Source organism: Lipotes vexillifer, unplaced genomic scaffold (assembly GCF_000442215.2).
Source record: "Lipotes vexillifer unplaced genomic scaffold, Lipotes_vexillifer_v1.1 scaffold602, whole genome shotgun sequence".
In the NCBI taxonomy this organism is placed as follows: Eukaryota; Metazoa; Chordata; class Mammalia; order Artiodactyla; family Lipotidae; genus Lipotes; species Lipotes vexillifer.
The window spans coordinates 104798-119638 of NW_006790307.1; the positions used below are offsets into that span (position 1 = coordinate 104798).

General features: G+C 38.6%; 1 protein-coding gene across 1 annotated transcript in view; it reads left to right on the plus strand.

Annotated features, from left to right (window-relative positions):
- Positions 1–14841, plus strand: part of PTPRR (protein tyrosine phosphatase receptor type R) — a 268141-nt gene that overhangs the window by 19713 nt on the left and 233587 nt on the right. The window contains exon 2 of the mRNA XM_007463536.1: positions 4073–4371. Within this exon, the coding sequence (XP_007463598.1) occupies positions 4073–4371 (299 nt within the window). The remainder of the gene's footprint in view (positions 1–4072; positions 4372–14841) is intronic.

Consider the following 14841-nt stretch of genomic DNA (forward strand, 5'->3'; position numbering starts at 1 on the left):
AAGTAAGTCAAGAGCAAGATCTTGCTCACTCTCGATGGGCATGAATGCCAGTAGGTATGGGTCTTAGAGTCCCATCTGAAGAGCCCACTACAATCTCTTACCTTCTTTTTCTTATCTCCTCTCTTAATTTCTCTGTGCTGCTTTCTGAATTATTACGGAAACTTTTCCAACTTACCAATTCTCTATTCAGTGATGTCTAGTCTACTGTCTAACCCATATATTGCATTTCATCAATTATGATATTTTTCATTTCTACGATTTCCACTAGGATTGAAACATGCCTGTTCTCTTTTCCTCAAATCCCTTATTTTGATTTTTCTCTTTTATCTCTTTGGATGTTTTAATTAACTTATTTTGAAGGCCCCTTTATTTTTCTCTTTTATTTATTCTTTCTTAGATAAGAATCTTCCTACTTCTCCATCTTCTGACCATCTCTCATGGCAATAGTCACCATGTGCCTTGTAATTTTTTAAGTCTATGCATGTGTCTTCAGTGTGACTTAGCTTGCATGGAAACACGTGGAAATTCCATTTGTATTCTAGTTTCTAGAGACATCACTATAAGGTTGATTTTTCAGTTGCTTCTGTCTAAGAACCTATAATGCATACAGGTTCTAAAACATTTTTTTTTCTTAATCTTCTATGAACTACTCTTTCTTGGTTTTCCCCCTACTTTACTACCATTCCTTCTCATTTATCTTTGCTGGCTCCATTTCATTCAGCTCCTTGACACTAAATATCGTAATTCTACCAGGAGTTCTGTCCTATATACTCTTCTCTTCTCAATCAATCTCCAGTCACTTGACTTTAAATTTTATCTGTATTGGATGACACAAATCTCTCTCTCTCTCCAACCATGAACTAAACATTTATTAAATTTCTAATTCAACAGCTCCACTTTGATATTTAATAGACATCTCAATCTTAACATTTCCAAAATGTTTACTTGAGTATATTTATAATGTCAAAGTGAAGGAGGTGATGATAGAGGGGTAATGGTTGAAGACAGAAAAAATAAAACATATTCCAGATACTAGCTTGGTGGTCCTCAACTTCAGAGTTGGAATGTGAGAAAATTTCAATTAGAAATCCAGATTTGTAGGCTACATATCCAGAGATCTGCTATGGTAGTTCTAGGCTAAGATCTGGGAATCTGCATCTTAATATCCTAGGTAATTCTGATGTAGGGATCTAAGCACAACATTTTGGAAAGCTTTTTCTTACCTAATGGCTATGGTGATGTTCCTAATATTGTGCTGCCATCTTTTTTTTTTTTTTTTTTTTTTGCGGTACGCGGGCCTCTCACCGCTGCGGCCTCTCCCATTGTGGAGCACAGGCTCCGGACGCGCAGGCCCAGCGGCCACGCCCCACGGGCCCAGCCACTCCGCCGCATGTGGGATCCTCCCGGACCGGGGCACGAACCAGTGCTCCCTGCATCGGCAGGCGGACTCTCAACCACTGCGCCACCAGGGAAGCCCTGTGCTGCCATCTTGATTCTCATTACTCAAGGACAAAGCAGGACTAAGTCCTTTCACATATACGACTGGATAGGGCTGGGAAATTTTAGTTGTGTTTCAACTGCACTTAAAATTAGATTATTTTACCTTTCCCTGTAGGCGAATTTTAGCACGAGAGACATCTGTTAGTTGGACTCACCTATTCTGTTTACATAAGGTGGCTCTGAAAAGGTTTTCTGTGATTGATATCATATAAAAAGAAAGACTGAAGATAACTGTGTAATTTTCTCAGTTCTTCATTTTTCCCTTCCTCATAAATCTGCATTCTCTGATCTTCTGAGCCACTTCTCTTTCTTAGTGAAATTCTTCGCCATCCCCAACTATGGGTTTTTTTTTGCTTCCCGAATCTTGCAAGCTTTTTTTGCATGTTAATTTTTATTAACATGACTATTTCGATAGCACTATCATGTTAGATACAGTTGCCATGCTACTGAATGTTATAGATTCCTCTTTTTGGTAGAAGAGCCAATCCCTCAGGTGAAAAACCCAAATTCATTCAAGTATGCAGTATGCCTTTCCTGAAACAAGAGACCATCTTTAAATGAGGAGTATTTAAAAAGTCAACTAGGATAAAAATAATATGTGTGCTCTATTTCTTAACCCCAAGGTGACCATGTCATTGTTGCTCTTCACAATGTCAGACTCAGTCCTTTAATAGGGGAGGGAGGAAACTTCACCTGTAGTATAGAAATGCTGTAGGACACTACAGTATCATTTAGTGAATTACTTTTGGTAAAATACTAAACAAACATTTGTGGTCAGAAAGTTAATATACATCTAAAATATTTTAGCACTATTCTCCATTAATAAAACTGCAATAGGGCTTCCCTGGTGGTGCAGTGGTTGAGAGTCCGCCTGCCGATGCAGGGGACACGGGTTCGTGCCCCAGTCCGGGAGGATCCCACAAACGGCTGGGCCCGTGAGCCGTGGCCGCTGAGCCTGCGCGTCTGGAGCCTGTGCTCTGCAACGGGAGAGGCCGCAACAGTGAGAGGCCCGCGTACCGCAAAAAAAACAAAACAAAACTGCAAGAATATTAACAGTGAAGGACCATATTCATTTACATATGTTCCTGATGACAATGTCATTTCCAAATCTGAGGAGCTCTTATTTCATTCAGAGAAAGTTTATAGTCATTTCAAGGTCACACTGTCCAATTATCATCTTTGGCAAATTATGGTAGCTTGACTTTTTTTTTTTTTAAGTTACAGTCAATTCAGTGTGCTCAGGATTGAAGACATGAGGACTAGTTTCTCTTGGGTTGGCCAAAAATTTCGTTCAGGTTTTCTGTAACACCTTAAGGAAAAACCCAAATAAACTTTTTGGCCAACCCAATATGACTATCTCAGAATTCACATGAAATGTATTTGTGATTTGAATGCTGTAAAAGCCTAAAGTCCCTGGGACCCAATGGTTCCCAAACTATTATATCATGGTGAAAGCACTTGAGCTGACTGAAAAAATAACCTGTCTTCCTATCTTTAAGTGAAATTTGACAGCATAATGGTAAGACAGGATTGCTGAAGGTGCTAGAAATATATACTGGTCACAGAGCCTTGATGGATGGAAAAAAGCTGTAAAAACTAGCAATTCCTCTACTATAAATATTCAGTAAGAATTCTAGGCACCCCAGAATTCTTATAAAAGGAGAGAAGTAATCTTCTAAGGACAGCACTTGTACAACTGTTGTTGCCATAGGCATACCCAGGGAAAATCTGTGGTACCTAGGGTCACTAGGACAGTGTGGGCAGCGTTACTATGTTGTGATCTGTTCAATCTGCTTATCATCTTGTACAGAAGGTCTTAAATTTACTTTTCTAATTGGTGTTTGACCTAGTGATATTCTTTTGACTCACATGTGTATGTTATCTGTTTCCTCCTGTGGCCAGTGACAAATAGGAAAAAGTTATTCAAGTCAGTGGATATTTACCTAACAGAAGAAATAAAGGAGCATGTACTACTTTATCTAGATGGCCATATTACTAAGTAAGAAGGAGAGAATGGATATCATTACACAACTGGAAGTTACTACCACAATGCGTATACTCAGATTCCTTCCCTTAGTCAGCTTAAAATAGTCTATAAGTATCTTAAAAATTGCACATAGTTGATTATAAGTAGGATAAAAGAAGTATAAAATAAGAATTGTGTGAAATGCTATTGACTAAAGGGAAGAAAGCTTGAATATGATATAAATGGTTGTCATTTGAGGAACAGTTAGGACATCCAAGAAGAGATGCTCAATGGGGTATTAACGAACATGAGCTTAGATAAAGGAGGAAATTCCTAACTAAAAGAGGCATTAGAATATCTTTTAAGTAGAACTTTTTCAACTATACCCACTTCTGTCCACCCAAAATCTCTGAGATGCCTCCATACCACCAAGTGTGTTCTCTTTGTCGGGGATAATGGAGCAGGGACAAAAATGGAGATGAACTGATCTAAATCCTTCACAAGCCTTAAAGCTTCCTAAGAATGGGTAATTCTGTTTATCAGATATTCTATTCAACTTACTGAATAAGGTCTTTGATTTTCGTTTCTGTTTCTTCCCCCTTTCAGGGTGCCTTTCAAGAAATAATGATCACTTTTTGGCGATTCATCAGAAGAAGAGTGGGAAGCCAGCTTTCATTTATCACCATTCACAAGACATTGAGAAGAGCCTGGATATAGCTCCACAAAAGATACAGAAACATAGCTACCATTCCTCTTCTGAAGCTCAAATAAGCAAACGCCACCAAATTGTTAATTCAGCATTTCCTAGACCTGCGTATGACCCATCTCTCAATCTGCTGGCCATGGCTGGTCAAGACCTTGAAGTGGAAAACCTTCCAATCCCAGCAGCAAATGTGATTGTGGTGGTAAGTGTTGCATTTTACTGATGCTCATCTGATGGTTTCCTCTGTGGTTGATACTTTAAAACAAACAAACAAACAAAACCTAATGGTGAATAGTTATCATTGGATCTCAATGACTGTTTACCATAGCACTTCTTATTCTCTGGTATTTCTTTTTTGTTACTTGATTATTATCTGTTGGCTTCCTCTTGAACGTAAGCCCATAAAATAAGAAACCTTGTCTGTATCTTCTCTACACAGCACAATGCAAGGTGCATAGTAGGTGTTTAATAATTTGAACAAAAAATTGCTTCAGGAAGTCCTTAAAGTTATGTTGGATCATATCCTGTATGGAGCCTCCTGACTTCTGTGATAATCTGTTCTAAGCAGATAGGCCTGAGTCTCAGTTTATGTAAATAAATAGTACTTATTAAAGACCTTCTGGTCACTTGACTCAAATTACAAGAAGTGAAGAGACCCTGAAAGGGAGAGAGTGATGTACAGAGAGGAGAGTTTCCTATAACTGGAGTAGATAAGATGGTTTGGAAGTAATTGATGGATAATATTCCTAATATCACTGAACAAGCACTCACCTTTTATTAATCAAGGTGATGTAATGGGTCCATTTTTATATTCTTAGGGTATGTAACCAGGCCAGAGGTTCCCAATTTGTGGAAGTATCATAGTTTAAACACATGCTAAGGTTGACACACTGTTTGAACTAGATATGCCCCCGACCATAACCAAATATGTTGACTTTTAAGGCAAGATGATTCAGTGAAACCATGTTTGCATTTTGGCAACCTCTCTATAAACCTAATGTAATTAAAATTAATAAGCTTTTTTTCTTTTCTTTATTTTTTTAATCTACTACATATAGGACACTTAGTACTGAGAATCAAAGATCCATTCATTGATGTTTTCAACTAGCATCCATTCAATATTTATTATGATCTGGCCATCATTTGGGGTATCTAGAAATACCCATCATTTGGGGCATCCACAAGTGAAATGGAGTCTCTAGTTTTGCTTGGGAAATGTCTGGGGAGAAATGTTGGTAAGCCAATAAAAATCACAAATAGAGAACATAAGATGAGCTCTTGTTAAGAGAAAATATGTGGGTCATTTGGCCTCCTGAAATACTTGAACAAATTTTCTGCATTTACATGAGTAACAGATGTTCTGAAGGTGAAAGCCATGTACTCTGTCTATTGAGTGAAGACAAATGATGTTAATAATGTCGCTGTATCTGGATATGCCTGTGCTAATGCTCAGGCTCAGGAGAGATACTTCCTCTAGTGACCATCATCCACCCATAGTCATCAACTCTTAAAGTCGCTGTAAATTACGGTTCAAGAGGTTTGTTCTATCTTATAATGTCATGTACTGTCTAGTTAATTTAATATTATGGAGAATAAAAGGCATCAGTGAGGAACTCTGGCAGGTCATTTCACTTTTAGCTCATTTGTGGTTTGGAGATTCATGAAGAAGCTGTGCTTTTTCTTTTGGGTGATGATGACATGAAGGCAATGGGCGATTTTGCGGCGTTAGCCTTCCCTAACCTCTCTTGATCTAGTCTCTAATGGTGCCATGGCACTGGTGGCTTGCAACAACCATTGCTAGTGCTGATGTTTCCTGTAATCCACTTACATTACTTATGCACATGGTGATTTAGTAGGAAAACCAGGGAAGTGGAGTTATTTTTAAATAAATCAATAATTTTCAGCTTACTCAAAAAAGCAGAAGGTCAACATTTAACCAAGTATCAGCAGGTTTGAAGGTTCATGCTTTATAGGAAAGAGATTTAAGAATAGAACGTACATGATGAAAGGGAGATATTTCAGCTGCTAAATGAATTTGGTTGAGTAATTGATATGTGTTTGCATACGTGTGTGTGTGTAAATATGGTACCACAAGAATTCTTGTGGTACCAAAGAATTATTTTGTGGCTTAATTTATACCAAAATGAGCAGTATTAATGAGTGTTCATTTCCTGAATTGGGGAAATTATTGTGTTTTTTTTTTTAGCCACAGTAAAAAGCCACTCCCAACTTCCAAAATATACAAGTACATAACTTTTAAATCTTCCTAGCTCAGAGGAGAGATCAATTGTTTCTTTCTCTCTCACTTGTTTCTGACATCATCAAAACCATGAGTTTTAAAATTAAAAATTTAACAGGAACATGAAAGATGCATGTATCTCTCCTCCTTTCCTGATTCCCAGTTTCTGGCACAAAGCATTTCATAAGAACGTTTGTCCACAAATGAATTTTTTCCTTTATCTTCTTTCTTTTAGAGTCAGGAAAATATGCAGTTTATTTATTCCAAGGAGAGGACAGCACAATTAGAATGTTTATGCCAAAGCATTCTAATTATGTTCCAGAGGTTCAATTAAGAAGCTGTTATTAAGATTTTTGTACAAATGCAATATACAGGGAATATGAATGTCCTCAAGGTCAAGGCTGTGGTAGGAGAAAAAAAATGGCTTTAACCAAATGAGTGTTGAGAATTCCATCAATATACATCAGGCCACAAGGCTACCACTTTAGGAAGGAGGGAACCCCGGGGTGTGAGGGAAAATGGTAGAGTGGAAGCAGGTGCAGGCTTTTCCAGTTCAGCAAGTTCAGCATAGGTTGCTGGGTGAAGAACATGTTAGCTTTGGGCAAAGTGTGAGAGAACTGGGGAGGCGAGAATCTCCCAGAGATCTCCATCTCAACACCAGCAGCCAGCTCCACTCAACGACCAGCAAGCTACAGTGCTGGACACCCTATGCCAGACAACTAGCAAGACAGGAACACACCCCCACCCATTAGCAGAGAGGCTGCCTAAAATCATAATAAGTCGACAGACCCCCCCAAACACCCCACCAAACGTGGACCTGCCCACCAGAAAGACAAGATCCAGCCTCATCCACCAGAACACAGGCATTAGTCCCCTCCACCAGGAAGCCTACACAACCCACTGAACCAACCTTAGCCACTGGGGACAGACACCAAAATCAATGGGAAGTACAAGCCTGCAGCCTGCAAAAAGGAGACCCCAGACACAGTAAGATAAGCAAAATGAGAAGACAGAAAAACACACAGCAGTTGAAAGAGCAAGATAAAAACCCACCAGACCTAACAAATGAAGAGGAAATAGGCAGTCTACCTGAAAAAGAATTCAGAATAATGATAGTAAAGATGATCCAAAATCTTGGAAATAGAATAGATAAAATGCAAGAAACATTTAACAAGGGCCTAGAAGAACTAAAGATGAAACAAACAATGATGAACAACACAATAAATGAAATTAAAAATACTCTAGATGGGATCAATAGCAGAATAACTGAGGCAGAAGAACGGATAAGTGACCTGGAAGATAAAATAGTGGAAATAACTACTGCAGAGCAGAATAAAGAAAAAAGAATGAAAAGAACTGAGGACAGTCTCAGAGACCTCTGGGACAACATTAAACGCACCAACATTCGAATTATAGGGGTTCCAGAAGAAGAAGAGAAAAAGAAAGGGACTGAGAAAATATTTGAAGAGATTATAGTTGAAAACTTCCCTAATATGGGAAAGGAAATAGTTAATCAAGTCCAGGAAGCACAGAGAGTCCCATACAGGATAAATTCAAGGAGAAATACGCCAAGACACATATTAATCAAACTGTCAAAAACTAAATACAAAGAAAGCATATTAAAAGCAGCAAGGGAAAAACAACAAATAACACACAAGGGAATCCCCATAAGGTTAACAGCTGATCTCTCAGCAGAAACTCTGCAAGCCAGAAGGGACTGGCAGGACATATCTAAAGTAATGAAGGAGAAAAACCTGCAACCGAGAGAACTGGGGAATAGGTAGGCTTTGGAATATAAAGGATGGGGAGATTATGGATTACTCCTTTCCTTGAAGGAAGGAAAATAAAGGGAAGGAATAGGAGGAAAGGTGGGAGAAGAGGAGGAGGATGAGGAAGGAAAGGGGAGAAAGAGAAGGGAAGGGGAGGGGAGGGGACAGGAGGGGAAGGAACGGAGGGCTGGAGGGAGGGAAGGAGGGAAGAGAGGGAGAAGGGGGAAGGAGGAGAAAAGAGAGGATATAGTGGCAGTTTGGGGGGCAGTGGGAAGACTTCTGTGAGCACATGAGAAGATGATGGGGAGTCTCCAAGAGCCTGAGATGGTCGCTGTGAGATTCCTAGAATCCTGAAGCTTCTTGTCTTGCTCACCACTCACCCTGACCATCACCCAGACAGACATTCTCTTGTTTTTTGACACAAAACATTCTTTGCAAAGATTTTTATCAAGTGGTTGATTTCAAAGACCATTAAAGCCAAAAGCTCTGGATAACTCTGTGTTTCAGTTACATCCTGAGCTCTGGTTTATGCCTCTCCTCAACTTGGTTCTGCTGTTGACCAAGTTTTTGAGTTTCATCTTGCAGGTAAACAGGTAATTCCCAGATGTGATTTGAAGGGCTTGGAAAGTCTTGCCTTCTCATTTCTTTGCTACAGTAAATAAATTTTGTAGCATTTAGTGTGTTATGTGATGTGGATAAATAATTGTTTTTTAATAGACAAATTAGTTTAATCATAATTTTGTATTAGTATAGTGAATGTCCCAAAAGGTGAGTGTAAGCTGTATAACTACCCCTGGAATTCTTCCATGTCAGGGAAGCCTTAATGGTTAAGAATATTTTGTAGCAAGTGACAAGAACCCAATCAAAACTAAAGAACATTTCATGGTTCAAATGACAACACTTCTGTAGTATATCTAGCTTTAGGTGTAGTTTGATCGAGGGCTCAAATAATTGGCCAGGATCAATCTCCCATCTCTGCTTTCCATGGAGTGACTTTATTCTGAGACTGATTCTGTCTTTTTCATCTTATCATGGTTTCCTGAAACTCCTGGAGTTTTATCCTTGGAGTTCATATGCAGTGGGAAAGAATGAGTCTTTCACAACTGCCAATAATATCCTGAGCATCCCTATAGACCAATTTAAGTTAATTACTTACTTCATCCCTGAACAGTTTGTGGCCAGGTGATAAAATAAGGCAAATTATCTCAAACCTAAACCATATGCCTCACCCTGAGAACATCCCTAAAAACCCATAATCTGTTTATGAGAGGGGAGGTTACCTGAATAAAAATTGGGACACTATTAAAAACCAAAGGCAGAATAGACACCAGATAGCAGCTAAATGTATGCTAAAGCAGAGATCTAGACTGCAGTTTTTACTAAGACATGATAGCCCCTTCAAGAAATAATGAGGATATGACAGCTTACAACTTGGCCTCAAGAATATGATTCTTGTACAAAAACATGGGTGACTAGTCATACTCTAAACTCTCTGACAGTGGCCCAAAAAGGCAGCAGGTTCTCTCTGACACCAGAGAAAATTAAGGTACCTGGGCTGTGTCCTAACACCCAGACTATTTGCCTATGAGGACCGTGATTTAGGGCAATCTGTTGGACCCGGGATATTTTATCCCAAGAATGTTTCAAATTTGTGAAAACCACTGTAACCCGTATACTTCTTGATAGTGACTGCTTATGTGGTGGGGACCAGAAAAGCTACATTAGTACGTAGGCTAAGTGAGTTGCTTGTGGTGGGCAAACTCACAGAACATGGGAAGCAAATGCAGGCTTTGGGAAAATTATGAATTATTATGTGTCAAGGGTATTCGGGGCCATATAGTAAATACCAAGTCCAAAATACTACATGGATATAAGACACAAGTCTACTGCAGTGTAGGATGTGACTCTGATGTCTTCCAATGCTGTCCTGGGACACTAGACCCAAGTTCCTGGAAGGAATGAATATAAAAGCCTGAGAGAAAAATCTCTGCCATGTTTTTATATGGTAGTACTTTTATTAAAACAATCAAATGTGTAGTTCTTTTCCTTGATTTTCAAATAAATGTAGTTATATTTTAGAAACTTCTTTCCTGTCTTCCTTGAAAATGGCATTTTCTTCTGTAGACCCTACCACCTTTATCATTTTGGATTTGGTCTGTGTATTTGTTGTCTATTGTTGCATAACATATTACCTCAACATCTAGCAGCTCAAAACAAGGACTATTTATTATTTCACATAGTTTCTGAAGATCAGGAATCTGGGAGCAGGTTAGTTGTGTAGTTCTGCCTCAGGGCTTACTGCAGTCAAGCTGTCAGGCAGGGCTAAGTCTTTGAAGACTTGACTAAGCTGAAGGATTCACTTCCAAGCTCACTCACGTGGCTATTGGCAGGAGGCTTCAGTTCCTCAACACGTGGACCTCTCCACAGGACTGCTCAGACATGGCTTCCCCCAGAATATGTGAGGAGAGAGAGACACCACAGTGCCATGTATGACCTCGTCTTCAAGTCACACACCATCATTTCCACTGTATTCTATTCATTAGAAATGAGTTGCTAGGTCTCGCCCACACTCATGGGGAGGGGACTGCAGAGGGCATGAATACCAGGAGGCAGGGATCATTGGGGACTATCTTGGAGTTTAGGTGTCACAGTCTTCAAAGCAAAATTGGAGTATCTTTGTATTATGCCATTGCTTGTTATGCACTTCTACCTATAAAGTTCAGGGAACATGAGGATTTAAGGACCTCGTGTAAACTTCAGGAGAGGTAGCTGTGTGCTAAAACCACATGGCTACTGAAATTGCGTTGTATATTGTAAAGGTGGAAGAAATTGTGTCAACAAAGAACCTTTGAGCATTAAAAAAAAGCCCCTCATGATTAGATGACGATTTACAGACAAAAAAATCAAGGCCCCAAATGAATAACTTTCTCCAGGTTAATCGCTTAATAAAAAGTGCTAGAGGCAGATCAGCTCTGTGCTTTGCGATGACCTAGAGGGGTGGGATAGGGAGGGTGGGAGGGAGATGCAAGAGGGAGGGTGTATGGGGATATATGCCAACGTATAGCTGATTCACTTTGTTATACAGCAGCAACTAACACACCATTGTACAGCAATTATACTCCAATAAAGATGTTAAAAAAAAAAAAAGTTAGTAGAGTCGGGGATCCAAAAAGAAAAAAAGTGCTAGAGGCAGAATTCAAATTCAGATTTGTGTGACTTCAGAACTCAAACATGTTAATTTTTAATGTAAGTTAATTTTTTGGTTTGCTTTGAGAAAGTATTGTAAATTTTCCCAACAGAAAATTTAACTTTATGAATTATGTTCTATTTAAGCTAATAATAATGTAAATTCTCATGCTCTGAAAATACAGTCATCGATAGCTAGGTGTTCATGTTGGAGCCAGAGGTTAAAATGTGAAAGACCTATAAAGGCCATCCTATAGATCATCATAAAAAATGAATTATACTGTCAAATTAGATTTCACTTTAAGAAAGTCTAGAAGAAGAAATTCTGTAATCTACTTCAGGTATCTGGTTAACTTTCTACTCTTTTCTTAACCTAAAGGCTTAATGTTAAACTATAAGAGCTTCTTACATAATCACCTTTCTTTTTAAGTCCCAAACGTTTGCATTTTGGAAAACTTTGTGCTTAGATTCTCCAGATATTATTGTACCCCTGCAAAATCATCTTGAAGTAGAAATTCCATTCTTGAGCTTGGCATCCTGACAGTCACAACTGTCACCATCTGTTGCTTTTCTACATTTCTAGCTACTAAAGCAGCAAGGAGGATGCTGGAACACATTCTGGAAAGCTAGAGGTCAAGCTTAGGCAATGTCTATGTGAAGTTTCAACACTGGACCACGCATTACATCTGTTTGTTTTGCATAATTAGACTCAACATTAGGATGATTGACGTCTTAAGAGAACTGGTTTAATGATCATACTAATTGGACATTGGATATTTAGTAATGTTCTTATTTTAACTCCAAAAGGAATATATTTTCATAGAGTTTCAGAATATTTAGAAATATAGCAAAGGAAAAGGAGGAAGTAAAAATAATCCTTAACTGTTAGATAACAGTGTCATCTTGATATATGTATCTATATGGTCTTTTATATATATGTGAATGTAGACCATTTTTTATAAAAATATGCAATCTGCATGCATAAGGTTTTATAGTTCTTTTTACTTAGTTTATATTATGGACACTTCTCCATGTCATTGACTATCTTTATATAGCATCACTTTTATGAGCTGCTAAAAATTCCATTGTGTAATAGAGTTTACAGTTTTATGTACTGACATATTCCCAACACATTTAGTAAGTTAAGGCAACTAATTCTGAGAAGGAGAAATAAATGTTGAATATATCAAATAGAGTATTTTTTTTCATTGCAACTACCTACTTAATAATATTGAGAGAATCTAGAGAGCTTATCTTAAGGGAAACTACTTTCTTTATGAACTCTCTATATAATTGTAATATGAGATCTATTTTTTTGCACTTGGCCAAATTATGCGTGTTCCATAGACCTTAAATCTCAAGCAAGGGAAATACTTAAAGCAGCCAAAGAAGTTAGCAGGGCAAAAAAAAGGATGTTCTGTTAAGAGCATATTGTATTTCAGGACTTTTCATTGAAGAAGATGGAAAGTATCGTGTCTCCTTATGTCAGAGCTTAAAAACTCTTCTTTTAGTCCAAACTTTTCACAATAATGTATAAACAAATGGAGTCTGCAGATAAACAAAGAGGATATCTTTTCTTTGGAGCAAATATTTACTTGTCTAAAAATTACTTTTGGTTTTCTAGTTGTTAAGAACTGTTCTCTTGCACCCTCTGTGAATGACTTTGCACCTCTTTCTTTCCTTCCTTCTTTCTCTGTTCCTCTCTAATCATAAATACCTATAAATCATTCTTAGTTTTGTTTTTTTTACACTGTACAATGCTATATTTAAAATCTAACTACCAATGGATAATTAAACTGGGCTCTTTCTGGGCATCTGGCCTTGCCAGTGCATGATGGGATTGGCACCATTCAGCAAATGACTTAGTTTTCTCAAGATGATCCCTGTAACTCAGATGGTAGAAATAATTTGTTCCTTTCTCTTGTTTTAAGAAAACATAGGAGCTAAAAGTCTCTGGAAGGTTGTCTCCCTAAGCAAAGTTATGAAGCTTACTCATTGGTAACTTTTATCTTTAGTAAATGAGCACAGCACAGCTGCTGCTTCATACCATGGCTGACCACGTGGCCACCCAGGAATCAAAGGTTCTTATCCCCTGCCCTTTCATCCTTTTTCTTCCCAAACCACATGCTTTCGTGAACCAGAACTGTTATAGCAAATTCCACTTCTAACACCAAAAAGCAAAGGAAGAATTCCTCCTGTGTTTCTCCTCTACTCTCTACATTACTCTCAATACTTCACTCATGACATTTCTGGCCACCAAATGTGAAGAGGGGGCGAATTGCCATACCAAGCAATTCTGCGACACCAGCTGGGTATCCCACAATTTAATTCAGTTCTGACACTATCTACTTGGAGAGAGCATCAGACCCCACAGGTTAAGGGCTCCGTCCTATAAGACTGCCCCCCCTTCCATTCAGGTGCCAATGACAAATCCAGGTTGTTACCTGTGTTTCTGATCAACTGGCTATAAACTGGAGTTCCCACGACCCCTTTATTGGGTTTAATTAATTTGCTGGAGTGGCTCACCGAACTTAGGATAGCAGTTTACTCACTAGATTACCAGTCTATTATAAAAAATATAACTTGCGAAAAGGCAAACGGAAAGATGCAAAGGGCAAGTTATGTGAGACGGGGCACAGCGCTCCCCTGCCCTCTCTGGGTGAGCCACTCTCCAAGCACCTCCACCAACCTGGAATCTCTCCAAACCCTGTTCTTTTGGGTTTTTATAGAGGCTTCATTACATAGGCACGATTGATTAAATCATTGGTCATTGGTAATGGATTCAACCTCCAACCCTTCTCCCTTCCCTAGAGGCTGGGGGATTGGACTGAAAATTCTGTCCCTCTCATCATTAGGTTATTTCTCCTGGCAACGTGCCCTCATCTTTAGGGGGATGGGCGGTCCAAAAGTCACCTCATTAACATAAAGTCAGGTGTGGGTAAAAGGGCTTGTTATGAATAACGAAACATACCCCTTTCACCTTCATGACTTGAGTTAGTTCAGGAACTGGGAACAAAACTAAATTGGGAAAGATGTTTCCATTGCTCTTATGTAGGAACCTATAAGGGTGCCAGGAACTGTGGATGAAGACCAACATATTTTTCTCTTATTATAAATCACAATATCACAGCACCTTAGCCATTTATCATTGTGTTTTCATAGAGGAGATGGGTCATTATCTTGTACTTTATACATTTTCCAAATTTTCTTTTTGAAGTATGAAAGTATAATCCAGCCATTATTCATAGCCCAAGTTGCTTCTTTCCTTACCTGTCTGCTACATTTGGACCACCTGAATCCAGAAAAATAAATCAAGAGGACATCATCAACTTTACGTATCTTTCAATTTAGCCTACATTTTCATATGATTTAGTCATTTAACTGAAACAGTAAGTTAGCAACAGAAAACTTCAAAGAAACAAGAAGAAAAAAGACCTACTTTTGAGGGGTAGGCCAAATGTTCACAGACAGTTCCTAA